This window comes from Pleurodeles waltl, chromosome 12 (genome assembly GCF_031143425.1).
Source record: "Pleurodeles waltl isolate 20211129_DDA chromosome 12, aPleWal1.hap1.20221129, whole genome shotgun sequence".
Lineage (NCBI taxonomy): Eukaryota > Metazoa > Chordata > Amphibia > Caudata > Salamandridae > Pleurodeles > Pleurodeles waltl.
Genome location: NC_090451.1, coordinates 81,806,314 through 81,820,952, shown reverse-complemented (window position 1 = coordinate 81,820,952; position 14,639 = coordinate 81,806,314). Strand labels below are relative to the sequence as shown.

Here is a 14,639-nt window from a genome sequence, read left to right as displayed (position 1 = left end):
CGAATTTTCGACTTTCTTTATCTGGAGGTGGTGCATCTCCTGAAGTATGAGAGTTGGCTCTTTTGCGCGCTGCTCCCACTACAACAGAGTCTGGTGTTAGCTGTTGTGTAATGTACACTGGGTCTGTTGGTGGCGGTTTATATTTTTTATCTACTCTTGGAGTAATGGCTCTCCCTTTAACAGGCTCCTCAAACACTTGTTTGGAGTGTTTTAGCATTCCGGGTAGCATAGGAAGACTCTGATATTGGCTGTGTGTGGACGACAGTGTATTAAAAAGAAAGTCGTCTTCAATGGGCTCTGAATGAAGGCTGACATTATGAAATGCAGCTGCTCTTGACACCACCTGTGCGTAGCCTGTACTATCCTCTGGTGGCGATGGTTTAGTTGGATAGCATTCTGGACTATTATCTGACACTGGTGCATCATAAAGGTCCCATGCGTCAGGGTCATCTTGACTCATTCCTGTATGAGTTGGGGATTGCATCATTGGTGGAGTGGCTACCGGTGATGGTTGCGGAGAGTGATGTGGGGATGGTGGCGGTGTTACTTGTTTAGCCACCTTTGCGTGTGGCTGTTTGTCTTTGTCTTGGAAGGCAAGCTTGCGTTTCATTTTGACTGGAGGAAGAGTGCTGATCTTCCCTGTATCTTTTTGAATAAAGAGCTGTCTTTGTGTGTGATCTGGCTCTATTGCCTGTAATTCCTGTCCAAATCTATGTGTCTTCATTTGTGTGGACAGTCCTTGTTCCTCAGTGTAGGAACTTGTTTTCGGTTCCGAGGCCGGATATTTCGGTACCAAAACCTTTTCGGCTGCTTTTTTCGGCTCCGATGAAACCTTTTTTACTTTCGGCATCGTGCTCTCTCGGTGCCGACCCGTTTCGGTGCCGCTGTTTCGGTGCCGAATCTTCTGTGAGCCACTATCTCGGGCCCGAGATTGCTGTGTGCCGGTATCTCGACCGGAGTCGGATGACTTCGACACCAGCTCGCCCTTTTTCGGTGCCGATGAACTGACACCTACTTTTCGGGTTAAGCCATGGCCTGTTGGCGGTGGCGTCCCCTGGGCTTTAGCGCTTTTCTCGTGAGTTCCTAGTTTCAACGTCTTACTCACGGTTTTCGGCGTTTCCTCGGGATCGATCTCCTCAGAGTCCGACTCCTGGGTGGAGAATGTTTCTTCCTCCTCCTCGAAACGCTCTTGTCCTGTCGGCGCCGACGCCATTTGCAGTCTTCTTGCTCTTCGGTCCCTGAGTGCCTTCCTGGACCGAAACGCTCGACAGACCTCACAAGTATCCTCCTTGTGTTCTGGTGACAAACACAAGTTACAGACCAGATGTTGATCTGTATATGGATACTTGTTATGGCATTTTGGACAGAAGCGGAATGGGGTCCGTTCCATCAGCCTTGAAGAGACACGTGGCCGGGCCGACCAGGCCCCGACGGGGATGGAAGAAAACCCCGAAGGGCCACCGGAGCTCTTCTTAATTCGGTGTCGATCTGTTGTAACTAACCCGATACCGAACGCAAACAATACCGACGATTTTTCCGAGATTCTAACTAACTTTCCGACCCGAAACACGGAGCGAAAAGGAACACGTCCGAACCCGATGGCGGAAAAAAAAACAATCTAAGATTGAGTCGACGCCCATGCGCAATGGAGTCGAAATGGGAGGAGTCCCTCGGTCTCGTGACTCGAAAAAAGACTTCTTCGAAGAAAAACAACTTGTAACACTCCGAGCCCAACACCAGATGGCGGGATGTGCACAGCATGTGTATCTGCAGCTACACATGCCATCGAACATATATATATATACACATACACACACACACATATATATAAAAAAATATATGTTTTAAAAATATTTATTTGATATATGCTCATAAGCTCTGGGGACCCCATGCACGAGTGGGAATATTCAGTGGTTATGACTGTTGATGAGGATCCCCTGGAAGTGAACAAGATAAACTAGTGACTACTCAAACAGGTGCTTCTTGAAAAGCTGGCAATTGTAGGATGATATTCTTCCAGTTGAGAGTAAACAGGGCACCATTCCATAATCAGGGTGTTTAGACAAAAAGCTTGGTATGACAAACTAAAATATAGTTAAAAAACAGGCACTGCAGCCAGATCGTGGTTCATAGATCTTGGTGCAGCAGTCCTTCTGTACACCATCTTTTGGCAAGTCAACTAGGGGTTCCAACATGCTTCAGATTTATTATTTTTCAAATCAGGCCAGTGACAACAGCTAAACTGTGTCCTTCCAATTACAGTGGTGCATAGTTGCCTAGGTCAGAAATCTTGTACAAGCGAAGGAAAACAATCTATTAGTAAGGCTGACAGTAAGGCACTTTCTGGGAAAGCCCATCTCTACTTTTAGAGCATGCCAATCTGAAAAGAGCTTTGCGCATTATAATATTAATCGTGGCACACCTGGGACTCTGATTCTTAGTGGTCTCTATTGACAGTAAGGTCTTAGCATGCAACCCCCTGAAAAACAATATGCTAAATGTTGAAGTTAGGCTTCAACTAAGTCTTCCTCTGAGCTTGCTTTACAGACAGCAGTGAAGAAGCAGCAATGACACTGAACTTTTCAAGTGTCAATAGTGAAGTACAAACAAAAAGTTACTTACTTTGGTAACAATATTTCTGGTTGATACTCTATTTACTTGAAGATTCCTCACATCTTGAACACACCTCCCAGCACCAGACTGCCCTGGAAATCTTTTCTCCATAGTGCTATATCGATGGTAGGAGGTGCAGACTCAGTTCGATGCTGGTACTGACGCCGCCAATCCCATAAATGCCCCCACCGTCAAGTCATATCCATTTTAACCATGATGCTGAAGCAGTAGGATGAGAATTACATCAGATAAGATATGTAGCACAACAACAGAAAATTGAAATCTTATTATGTTGGCCCATAACTATGCATCAAGCAAAAAGGTGTGAGGGATTGGTGATGAATCTGCAGGCAGACAGTATCCACCACAGATATCATTACTATAGTAAGCAACATTTTCTTCTGACACTTCTACCAAGATTTCCAAGCACTACCCATCTACAGGATGAAGGGCCTTGGAGGATGGTTATGCCATAAAGTCCTGTAGCACATACTGGGCAAAATGCCCATCCCTGCTCACCGCTGCATCCAGACAATGATGCTTGGTGAAGGTATGGAGGTATGACTAATTCGTCCCTCCGCAGATGTGCCCTAGATGGACCCAAGCCAAGGCAGAGGACGTTGAGTGTGCTATAATGCCTTTTGGTGGTTCTTTTTGGGAAATTAAAGAAAAGATTTTAATAGACAATACCATCCACCAAAATAAAGCCCTTTTCTTGTCCGCTTTTCCTTTTCTTCTGTCTATGTGGCCCATGAAGAGCTGGTCGACCTGATGGAAATCTTTTGTGTGACTGATGTTAAAGGTCACCACTCTTTTTGAATTAGCCTGTATAGCCTATCCTTCACCCCTTTTGCGGGCTGTGGTGGGAGAAAGAAGGATCAGAAAGTGCTCAAATGGCCCAGATGGACAAGGATCAATACTTTCAGGACGAAAGAAGCTCTAGTTCTGAAAACCAACTTGTCAGGATAAAAAGTAGTGAAAGGAAGCTGGATGGTCAGTGCTAGTAACTCACCAACAACTGTGGCCAAAGTAAGGGCAACTAGGAAAACCATTTAGAAGTTAAGTCTTAAGGAATAACTATGAAGAGACTCAAATGAGTTCCCATCAAAAGTAACAACACCAAGTGACAAACCTGGGAGCAGGTCCCAGGCCCAGCTCTCGAGGCATCGCTCTTGCTCCTGTCTTCCTTGCTTTTTCTCCCTTTTTTGAGTGCCTTCTCCCTGCTTTCTGCATTTTTGTGTGCCTTCTCCTTGCTTTTTTATCGCTTTCATTGCTTTCTCCTTGCTTTCCCCCGGTTTTATTCGTGCAGCCTCCCCACGCAACTCAGGACCATCACCTCACTTCCAGAATTCCAAAGGGCCATCAGGACCTGGCTGTTCAAATGAGCCTCTGGGACCTCCTGCAAGCGCCTGGATGCCCTACTGGGCGATTAGCTGCTTTTTAGGAATCCTGATTGACCTATGCCTCCTCCCAGTGTAAACAGATTTGGTGGAGGAATAACAGGCAGATAAGATCATGTTCCACCATGTCATGAAGCAGCTGGAAAGCAGTAAACTTTCCCTGCTCAGCCTCCACACATGATGGCGTAGGTCCTAGAGATGCAGGCTGACAACATCAAGAGAAGATTCACCCTGAGAGAGGAAGAGCAAGGGCCAGAGAGAGGGGTGCAGAAGGTTTGTGTACCACACTCTTCTCGGGCAATTCATGGCTACTAAGAACACATGGGTGCAATCTTGGCAGATCTTCCTCACAACCCAAGGACTCGTGTAGCCAGAAAGTTCAAGTTCAGCACAGCACGTCACGTCCCCTCAATGCTCCTTGTATCAGATGCTGGACGGCACAAAAAGTTCAGCAGTGTGAAATGGAACAAGTGGCAACAAGATTCATGTGGTACATGGCCCACTGATCGAAGATTCTCTATACAACCGCCAGGTGTCTTTACAAGACACAGACTTTAGTATTCAGGTATGGTGTTCCATGAGCTTGCTAGATGATTCACCACCTACCACATTCTGAGCTTGTACGTCAGAACCAGAGCCTCTCAAAAGAGACTAGGTCCCTATTCCTCACTGCTTGTTGACAGACCACATTGCAGTTATACTATCTGTCAAGATATGGACTGACTTTACTGCAAAGAGAAGGGAAGAATGCCTTGAGTGACAGGCGAACTGCCCTCAGTTTGAGCAGACAGAAGTAAAAACATTGATTTCTGGAGACCACAGTCCTCTGATCTCCATCTCCTGCTTTTGAAGCCCCTACGGCACGGGAGCTTCACCCAAGCTTCGACCAAGTCCAGCATGGACCCGTATTTGCCTTTACTTTCTTTGGCCTTGGCCATAAAGAGCTTAGCCTCCCTCTCTTTAACAGTCTTTGATTAATACTCTGGCACGACTGGTAAGAACTGGAGTTTTGGTCAGAGGCTAAGCAAGACACAGACGGATGTCATGGGGTCAGCAATTGACACCTGCCCCTCACATTCGCCACAAGGTTTAAAACCCTAAACTCTAGGGAGGGGATATGGTTGTTGCATTTGTTTGAGATTGTAGAAAATTGTGTTCCAGAATTGTGCCGAAGGCACAGAAAAATGGGATCTGAAAGGGACATGATGGTGGCTTTCTGGGGTTTGCAACGTTACAGGGATGTCACTTCCAGTGGTGAACGGAGTCAGTGCCCTTTACCGTACCAGCTAGGTTTTTCAAACCCGTATGGTGGCTAGGGGAGTATTCAAGAGGTGAGAAATCTGCAGGTAGAAGTACCCATTAGAAAGCAGGATTTTCTCAAAGTGGAGGACCTTTCTCTTCATCTAATAATGCCTCCAGAGATATGCCCCTCCCTTTTCTCCAGGATTCATATTACTGACAACAGTAACAATCACTAAGTTATTTAGTTCTGATGCAGGTGAGGAACACTGAAGGTTAATCATTGACACTAAAATAACATTTCTCACAAGAGATTATATCTCATAAGGTCACACTGAGTCCCCCTACTCGTGCACCTGTAATAATGAATAGTGGACTGTCACCCAGAATCTTCCACTGTTTATACACTTTTTATTTTATCATAGGGATGAAGTAACAATCAGTCTCAACATCACAACAATGGAGCCCTCCGATACTCCGATGACCCTCCTGATACTTCCAGTACAGGACTACCAAAGCGTGCAAGCAGAAAGAGACCACAATTTATGACCTTACTTCACAGATTCCATGAAATGCTACATGCACAAGGAAACATAGGGGGACCTTGGAAAATGAGGGATAGTCCAAACAAAGATCTAGGTGCAAAGCTTTGTAAACCACTTACATGTAGGAATTAGGACAGCTAAACAAGTGGCATGCATAGAGCCTAATCCAAGCCTCAGGCACTGAATATCCCAGAGCTTAACTGGGAACCAAAAACAGACCGGGAAAAAGTGTTCAAACCAACTCTTCCCCCTTTGTCCACTCATCTCTTATTCTGCTACAGCTCTCTAGAAGCCCTTGGGGAAGCTGGGCAAACTTGCATGTGCGGCAGTGACCTCACAGGCCTAAAAAACAGCCTCCAAAGGCTCCAGCCCACGGAAGAATGCCCAGGGGAAAACACTGGCAGTCCAGGCCTGAGTATGCCAGACTAGACCACTGTTAGACGAACTAACATGAAACATTATGAACTCTCACTTGAGAAAGTCAAGGGAGAAAAACTCTCATGCTCCCCACAAGAGGCCAACTGAAATTCATCAAGAGTTAATCAAAGAACAGTTCACTAATGTTAGGTGGAGAGCAGCAAGACCGGCATCACCATTGCATGCCACCACAAATAAAACCACACTACAAACCTATCATCATCATAGGTCACGCTGGGTGATCAGAAGGCCTCCATCTCAGACAGACCTCCCACGCAGAACTCACTCTCCGAACCAGTCACCCATACCAAACATGGTTCAGAAAACTCCATAGGGAAGAGCAAATACCATTGACTGTTGTCAGCACTAAATACCAACAAGTACTTTCTGGTGGCTTATACATAACCCAGGAACATAAATGACAAATGTTGCCTTCCTTGCATATTATACAAAAAAATTGTTTCTCACCTGTAGAAGTAGTTTTGCAAGCTGGACGAGTTTTCTGGATTCACATGCTGTGCATTATTCTGCCATCTAATGGTTGGGTCCGGAAAGTTGTGTTCTAGCACGAAACCGCTACCCCTCGCCACCTCCCCCCTCTTTTGGGGCATCATCGACCACCATTTAGTTCTTAGTGCGTCCTCTGTGTGACTCTGGACAGCGCCCCGGAAGTTCCTGTGCATGGTCTCCATTTTCAGATTCTTTTTTTCTTTTTCCTTCTTTCTTCTTCCTTTTTTTCTTTTCTTTTTACTTTCCCACCTGTTTGTTTCTTATCCCATTTCCAGGGCAGTGGTGGGTCGCGTATGAATCCAGAAAGCTCGTCAAGCTACAAAACTACTTCTACCGGTAAGAAACCATTTTATTCTGCAGCATGAATCCTTTTCGGGATCCACATGCTGTGCATTAGATTATACAGTAGTATCCACTTCCACTGGGCTGGCTGTGGTGAAATGTGGACGAGTTGGCCAGTAGGTGTCATAGTACCTTCTGTCCTACTTGTGCTTCCTTGTTCATTTGAATGTCCACACAGTAGTGTTTTGAGAAGGTGTGTGACAATGCCCACGTAGATGTGGCGCATGGCTCCTCGATAAGTACACTTGCCAGGTACGCCAGTGTTGTGCATTTCTTTCTGGTTGCGTGCACTCTGGGTCTTGTAGTAAGCTGTTTCCCAGCTTTTGTGCAGCAGATTTGAATGGTGGAAACAATCCATCTGGCGATGGTTGCTTTGGATTCTGGTGTTCCCTTGTGTGCTTTGGCAAATGATACGTAAAGCTGGTTTTCCTTACGAAACGCCTTTGTCTCATTAGGTAGTTCATTCAAGGCCCTTCGAACGTACAGCATGTGGCTGGCTCTTTCTGCTTGTGTTTTTGGCTCCTGGAAGAAAGCCAGTAGCAGTATGCTTTGTTTAACGTGGAGCTACGTTACTACCTTCTGGTAACATTTTAGGGTTAGTTCTGAGGACCACCTTGTCCTTGTCAATCTGTAAGTAAGGTTCCTGAAATGTTAGTGCTTGCAGTTTGCTGATGGTGTAACAATGTGACTGCTATCAGGAAGGCTGTCTTTAGGGAGAGTGACTTTAGATCTGGTTTTTGCATGGTTTCAAATGGTTCTGTCATCAGTTGCGTTAACAACATGTTCAGGTTCCACAATGGTGTTGGTGGTGCCACTCTCTTTGATCCTTCTAGGAATCTATTTACTACTTTAGATTTAAAGAAGCTGGATCCTGATGTGCCACTAGTGTATGCCTCTATTGCTGCCAGATGTATCCTTATTGATGCAAAGGTGCGGCCACTGTCTGGCACGTGGGTGAGGTATATTAGTACTTTGTCCTGTTGTGTCCTTGAGTCCATCTTATTGTTGTCTGTGCACCAATCGATGTAGCTTTTCCATTTAAGTGTGTAGCATTTCCGTGTGCTTGGTTTCCTTGCTTCCCTCAGGATTTCCATCGTCCTTGGAGGAAACTGTAGGTGGCTGAATTCTAAGTATTCATAAGCCAAGCTGCTAGGTTGAGTACATGTGGTTCTGGGTGATAGGCTTCCTTGTGTTGTATTGTCAGTAGAGCCTTCCTTGGTTTCAGTGAGATCATCCGCCCCTGGACATCTCCAGTAGATAGGATTACCAAGCCTGCCTTGCCCATTGTGGGACTATGAAAATTATTTTCCTCCTTGAGTGTCTGGCCCTCTCCATCACCCTGTGGATTAGGGGAGTTGGAGGAAAAGCGTATGCACATTTTCCTGACCAATTTATTGACCGGACATTCCTCTTTGATAGTGGAAGCGAAGGCGAAGTGTTGACATTTTGAGTTTGTTACTGAGGTGAGCACGCGTATGCTTGGTGTGCCCCAGGTAATGAAAATCCTTTGGATGACCTCTTAATTTAATTTCCACTCGTGTGAGCTGTTCTCCTTTCTGCTTAGCTTGTCTGCCTCTGTGTTGAGTTCCCCTGGTAGGTGAATCGTTTGGAGAGTTATTTGGTGCTGTATTGCCCCATGTCAGATGTCTTGGACTAGCTTTGACAGGGTGAAGGATTTTGTTTCCCCTTGTTTGCTCAGGTAGAACATGGTGGTTGTACTGTCTGATTGTTTCAGATCTGGTTGTCCTGTCAAGTGTGCTTGGAAGGCTTTTAGGGATAGGAAGACTGTTTTCAGTTCTTGGTAGCTGATGTGTTTCACTGCATCCGAGTCCTTCCATAGGCCCTGTACCTTTAGAGGGCCAGTGTGAGCTCCCCAGCACTTGTGTGATGCATCCGTTGTTATGGTCACAGTTGGAGCTGTTGTCTTAAAAGCTTCCCCTGTGCTCATGTTTGTTGTGTTCCACCACTGTATCTCCCTTTGTATTGACAACCACTAGCTCCTCCCAGTTGCCTGTGGCATGTGACCATTTGTTGCAGATCCATTTCAGGATGGGTTTTATGTGTAATCTTGTGTGTGGTATCAGTGGTATGCATGATGCCATCATGCCCATAAGCTTCATAAAAGTCCTCCCTGTCAGAGACTGACCCCTCTGGTACAGGCAGTTTGTTTCTCAATGGCCTCTAGCTGCTTCTGGACTGGGTATACCCTTGCCCTCCTGGAGTCCAGTGTGGCTCCTAGGAACACCTTTACCTGTTCTGGTTAAGGTAATGACTTCTTCGGGTGTGCATGACCGTTTGTACGACTCTCTTGCATTTGTTCCTTGATTGTGCCTGTATTAGTCAGTCGTCCAAGTATGGTTAAATGTTGATTCCTTGCCTTCTTAAGTGTGCTGCTACCGCAAGGTAAAGACTCTTGGTGCATATTATATGCCGAAGGGCAGCGCTGTGAATTGGTAGTGTTCCTGGTCTAACATGAACCAGAGATATTTCTTATGGCCTTGGTTCATAGGGATATATAGGTAGGCATCCTTCAGGTCTAGGAAATATGGTGAACAGTTCCCCATACCACTCTCTTGTGTCGACACGGGTTCTATGGCTCTCTTTAACAGTAGTTCTTTCACCTCTGTTCTGAGTTGCTTTAGTAGTTCTACTTTGAAAGACCTTGCATTTGGGGGTGGGGTGGTCTTTGTTGGGGCTGTTTAGTTCTATGCAGTATTTGTAGCAGATGATATTTCGGATCCATTTGTCTGTGGTAATGTGTTTCCATTTCTGGAGGAACCCCTTGATTCTGCCCCCACTAGTGTTATGTGTTGGGTGTCCTTGACCTGAGAGTCATTTGTCTGAAGATCCTATGCCCTTACTTGCCTCCTCTGTCTTTATTCTCCGTCGGGGTGGGTCAGATTCCCTCTTCCGGTGACCCGACTGGGTCCGCGGGTGTTTTATTGCAGTGTTCCCCGATGGGGCACAAGGCTGATTCCCGGCAGCGTCCCCTGATGGGGTGCGGCAAGGTCTCTCTGCGGCCTCCTTCAATGTAGTCTTCCAAGTCTCCTTCTCCCCCCCCCCAAAATTATGGTTTTCAAAAAATCTTCGGAGCTCCTCCGTCATGTTTCCAGACCCAACAGCAGAAAAAAGAATCTGAAGATGGAGGACATGCACAGGAACCTCTGGGCCTCCATCTGATATCACACAGAAGAAAGACTAAGCACCAATGGTGGTCGGCGATGCCCCAAAAAGACAGGGGTTGGGGGGGTTGTTTGGAGTAGACTAGAACACAACTTTCCAGATCCAACCACTAGAAGGTGGAATAATGCACAGCATGTGAAGCCAGAAAATGATTCATGCTGCAAAACATATGTTTACAGGAGATTTTAATGACACAAAGGCCTGTTTGTATGCTTATAGCCTTTGAATTATCCTCAATATTTTGGTTTTAAAGCATCAGCCTTCGAATGCTATATTGCCATATTACAAATTATTACCCAAAAGTGCAGGCGAAAGGTGAAAAAACAGTCACTTCCTCTGGAGATTGATCTTGCCAAAATGTAAGTAGCAATCTTTTGATGCAACTATAAAAGCAGTAGTTTTACATAGGGAGTGAGAATTATTATATTATATCACAATATTTTTGTAAAAGCCATATGGGAGGTTTTCATATATTCATGACTGGATCAACCCATACAACTGTAAGAGTAGCTGTTTTTTTCTGTAGCGTGAGCAGAGAAGTACAGTTTTTCTTAACAATATGTGATGCACTGTACAATCTGAAGGGCAGATTTTTTCTTTCCAACAGCCATAAACAATGAGTTCTTTACCGGAAGTAAGGAAATATTAAAAAATGCAATCCGTCAACACAAAGAGTGTTAGGACTAACATGTGGCAATATACACTCTGAATAGGTAAGTGACTGATTTCTATGCATTTTACTATCTTGAAAATTAGAACAATGCTTGATACTCAAATACATTGTAGAGACCACATAGCTCTAACATCGCAATCAGTAGGAAAATCCCAATTCTACTTCAAAATATGACAAGAAAGTAGGTCCCTCACTATTAAACAGAGGCTTGAATTATCTATGTGCGGGCTGCACGCCAAAATAGATTTATTTTTTACCAGCAACTTTGTTTATGGAACGGTGAAAAGTTTTAATTAATCTGTTCATGAATGCAGTTTTGCCATGATTCACCCACGATCTTTGATTATGCTTCAAAATGCAATCCTTTCCTTTTCCTTGCTCAAAAATCCCATTAGATACCAGTGGTAGGACGATAATGTGGAAAATTCGAGGGAATAACAACGTTTCACATTTTTTTAAACAAACAAACCCTAAAAAAATAAAGACTTTAAAAAATGAACAAACAAAATCACTTTTAAAATTAAGTGGCATTAGAGTGTGAGCAATTTCATTACTGTTTAAGAAAAGCATTTATACTTTTCCAGTAAAATCGCATCACCAAGATGTTCTACACAAAGAGACATAATATCTACATTCCTGATGCTGCAATGTTTAAATTGAGGCGTTTGATTAAATACCTTCACTTCGAGTCCCAGGTTTCGAGTGAAACAAACCCGAGACGGTATACATGTCTTTTCAACAATAACCCAGAGCGATGCACAGTGAAACAGGGGGTGGTTGGATTGACCTGCCTGGTTTTTATCCTATTTATTCCATCCGATCGAAGCAACTGTGTTCTGAAACGAAATGCCCACAGTACTTCCAGGGTACTTATAGAAATGTTAACTAAAGGCTAAAGTACCTAATACTTTCTTAAATATTATCCTTTTCCAGATATGGGAAAAAAGTGAAGACTGAATGTTGAACAAAAGCAAAATAAAAAACAAAAACAAACCTAAACTTTGTACCTTTCATTTAAAACATACAACTTGATAACACTCATTATAATAGCCAATGCGTTTACAGATGCTGAAGCATAGAGAGGAATGAAAAGTGAAGTGGTTCGTACTCATCTAGTTTACAAGTGGCGCTCCAACACATATTTAAGTATAAATCTATGGTGAAATGCTAGTGTGAAATCCTGCATCAATTACATATGTGGTACAACAACATATAGAAACATAAGCTCCATCAAATCTTTAGTCTTGGACAGGTAGAGATATTTGTCAAAGAAGCTGAGGGCTCTACTGTTAGAGCTGCACAGGGCTGTACTGTAGCACAGCCATGCAAAGGACTATACAGAATCCAGAGATGGCCTTGCAGTTCTGGGAGTGGCTCTCCAGGCTCTCTAGACTCAAACACACAAACTGCATCTCCTTCATTTTAAGCAGTAGCAGCAAAGATTTGCCTACCTCCAACAGTTCCACCTGTAACCCCAGCGGATGAGAAGTTCCCTATAGGATGGGAATTGGTCAGCCGGGTGGCACCTGATGACACGTGGACCAGGCTGGCAGCAGTTGGCATTGAACTGAATAATGACTGCAGCATTGAAGAGTTGGTTTGGAGGGGTACTGGGCCCAGGGAAAACTGAGTACCAGAACCAAACGTGTTGAGGAAGTGTTGATGAGCCTGAAGGGTGGTTGCAGAGTTCCCAGCAGAGGAGACTGCAGCAGGGAGGCCTTTGCTGTTCAAAAGTCCAGCGGGGGCTGCTGAAATGAAGAGGTTGTGGCCGTTTTTCAACTCTATGTCTCGGTCCCTCCCCCTGCAGACCTTTCCATTTTGCTGCAGGGGGCTCTTCTCCAACCAAAGGCCCAACTCCGAAACCTCTTTGCCTTTAGCAAACAATTGATTGAGGTCCTCTCCTTTCATGCCGTTGAGGCCCTCCAGCTGACGCCTGCTAAGAAAGGGGTTTGTGTTGGAGACATTGGAGTCTTTGCTCTTCAGTGTAGGTGTGTCAGCTGTTTTATGGGAATGAGAAGCACCATTAGTGAAGCTGTGTAAACTGCCATTGGCCAATAGCACCCCATTATAAGCAAACCCATTTGTCAAGTTTGGTTTGGGGCTAACCCCATCTGTGCCGGATGAGCTCAGCGGACTGACTTTCCAGGTGTGGGCAGTCACCTTAGAGTCCGTAGCCACGCTCTCCTCCGAAGTGGGCCGGTAAACAAAAAGCGCATTCTGGTTCAGTGGTGAGGCGGTTTGTGATGGACTTTCGGGATGTTTGGTCACGCTGATGTCGGATATGGGGGAGAACGTGGACTTCCATTTGCTATTCCCGTTCTCAATTACATGCATGTGCTTCCTGCCTGGTAAACCACCACCTGTTTGAAAGAAAATGGTAGTTAGTCATAATGTAAGTGCAATCAATTACAAAAAAGCAAAAAATATATATTTCACAACTGTGAAAAGTACTGTCTGTAAAGCAATTCTTAATTGACAATACAGACAGAGGGGAAAAGTCATGAAATTCTCAGTAGATGTTTGAAAACGCAAAGGTTAACTCAATATTTGGACACTGGACGTTTGTTTTCCAGGTACACACTATGTACCTGGCAGAGCACACTAAACCATGTAACTGTTACAGACAATGCAATCTCTGAACTGTGAACGTCTAGTGTGCAACTAGTTTAAGATTACAGCACTCCAAGGGAAAGCAGAAGATCGAAGAATGTAATTAGTGCTTCCCAATTTTACTACCAGTTAATTTAGAAAGGACGTCCTCAGGTCTCATCCTATCAAACTCATCATTGCACATGCTCAGAACTTTTATCACTGAAAGGTGAACCAAGCTAATCCGGGTTAAAGATGTCAATATGATCTTATATAGAGTTGAGCTAGAGGGGCTTTACTTAAGAAGGCCCTGCAAACAATTAGCCAATGCCTTCCAGATAGCCACCTGAGCAGGTAGATTGCTTGGAATAAGGTAGCTGCACAAAATGTGATACCACGCTTTGTACCATAGACAAATCATCACAAATAAAAGACACTCGACAACAAATCGAGCACAGACTGAGAACATGTCTGTAAGAACACAGCTAGAAGACCTCCATGCCGCAAAAAGTATTTCACAGAAGAAACACTGTGAGAGGAGTGGCAATCATTTCTGTTGGACTGCTCTAATGTGAGCAAGTAGGATAAGGTGGTCTGTGTTGCACGGAGTACCAGGACTCGGGTAAAATTACGGGGAACTGTTCCGTGAATAACGGCCGAATCAAATGTACGCAGGGAGTGTTAAAGCCGAAGCATAATCTGTGCATAATAATAATGTTAACTAAGGAACACAAATACAGTAAGCCTGATTTTGCCAACTGAACATTTCTGTGTTTTATTAAACCCATAAAAGGTGACTAATGTACTCAGAGTTCTTTACTGATGGTGACACCTCCCTCCAATCTATTCCTAATAATGACACAATGTGGCTCAAACCCAGCATCACTTTGCCTCTGCTCCCTACAGGCAGGTGAAAGAGTATTGCTTGCCTAAAAAAGGCCACTGCATATTATTCAACGACCTTCATCAAAAGTGATTTTTCAACCTCACAAGGATTTCAGAAAATAGAACTAACATGTCTGGCACTTGGGGAAAGAAACGCAACTGGACCTTCAATGTGAACATATTGAGAAGCTGAAATTCATAAAAAAGGTCTACGTTAGAATCCGTATACTCATTATTAAAATG

General features: G+C 44.4%; 1 protein-coding gene across 2 annotated transcripts in view; it reads right to left on the bottom strand.

Moving 5' to 3' along the window:
- The window catches only part of DOT1L (DOT1 like histone lysine methyltransferase), a 255,913-nt gene that overhangs the window by 20,967 nt on the left and 220,307 nt on the right, over window positions 1-14,639 (bottom strand). For both annotated transcript variants that reach the window (XM_069216576.1, XM_069216575.1), the window contains exon 27: window positions 12,374-13,282. In XM_069216576.1, coding sequence (XP_069072677.1) covers window positions 12,374-13,282 — 909 coding nt within the window. The remainder of the gene's footprint in view (window positions 1-12,373; window positions 13,283-14,639) is intronic.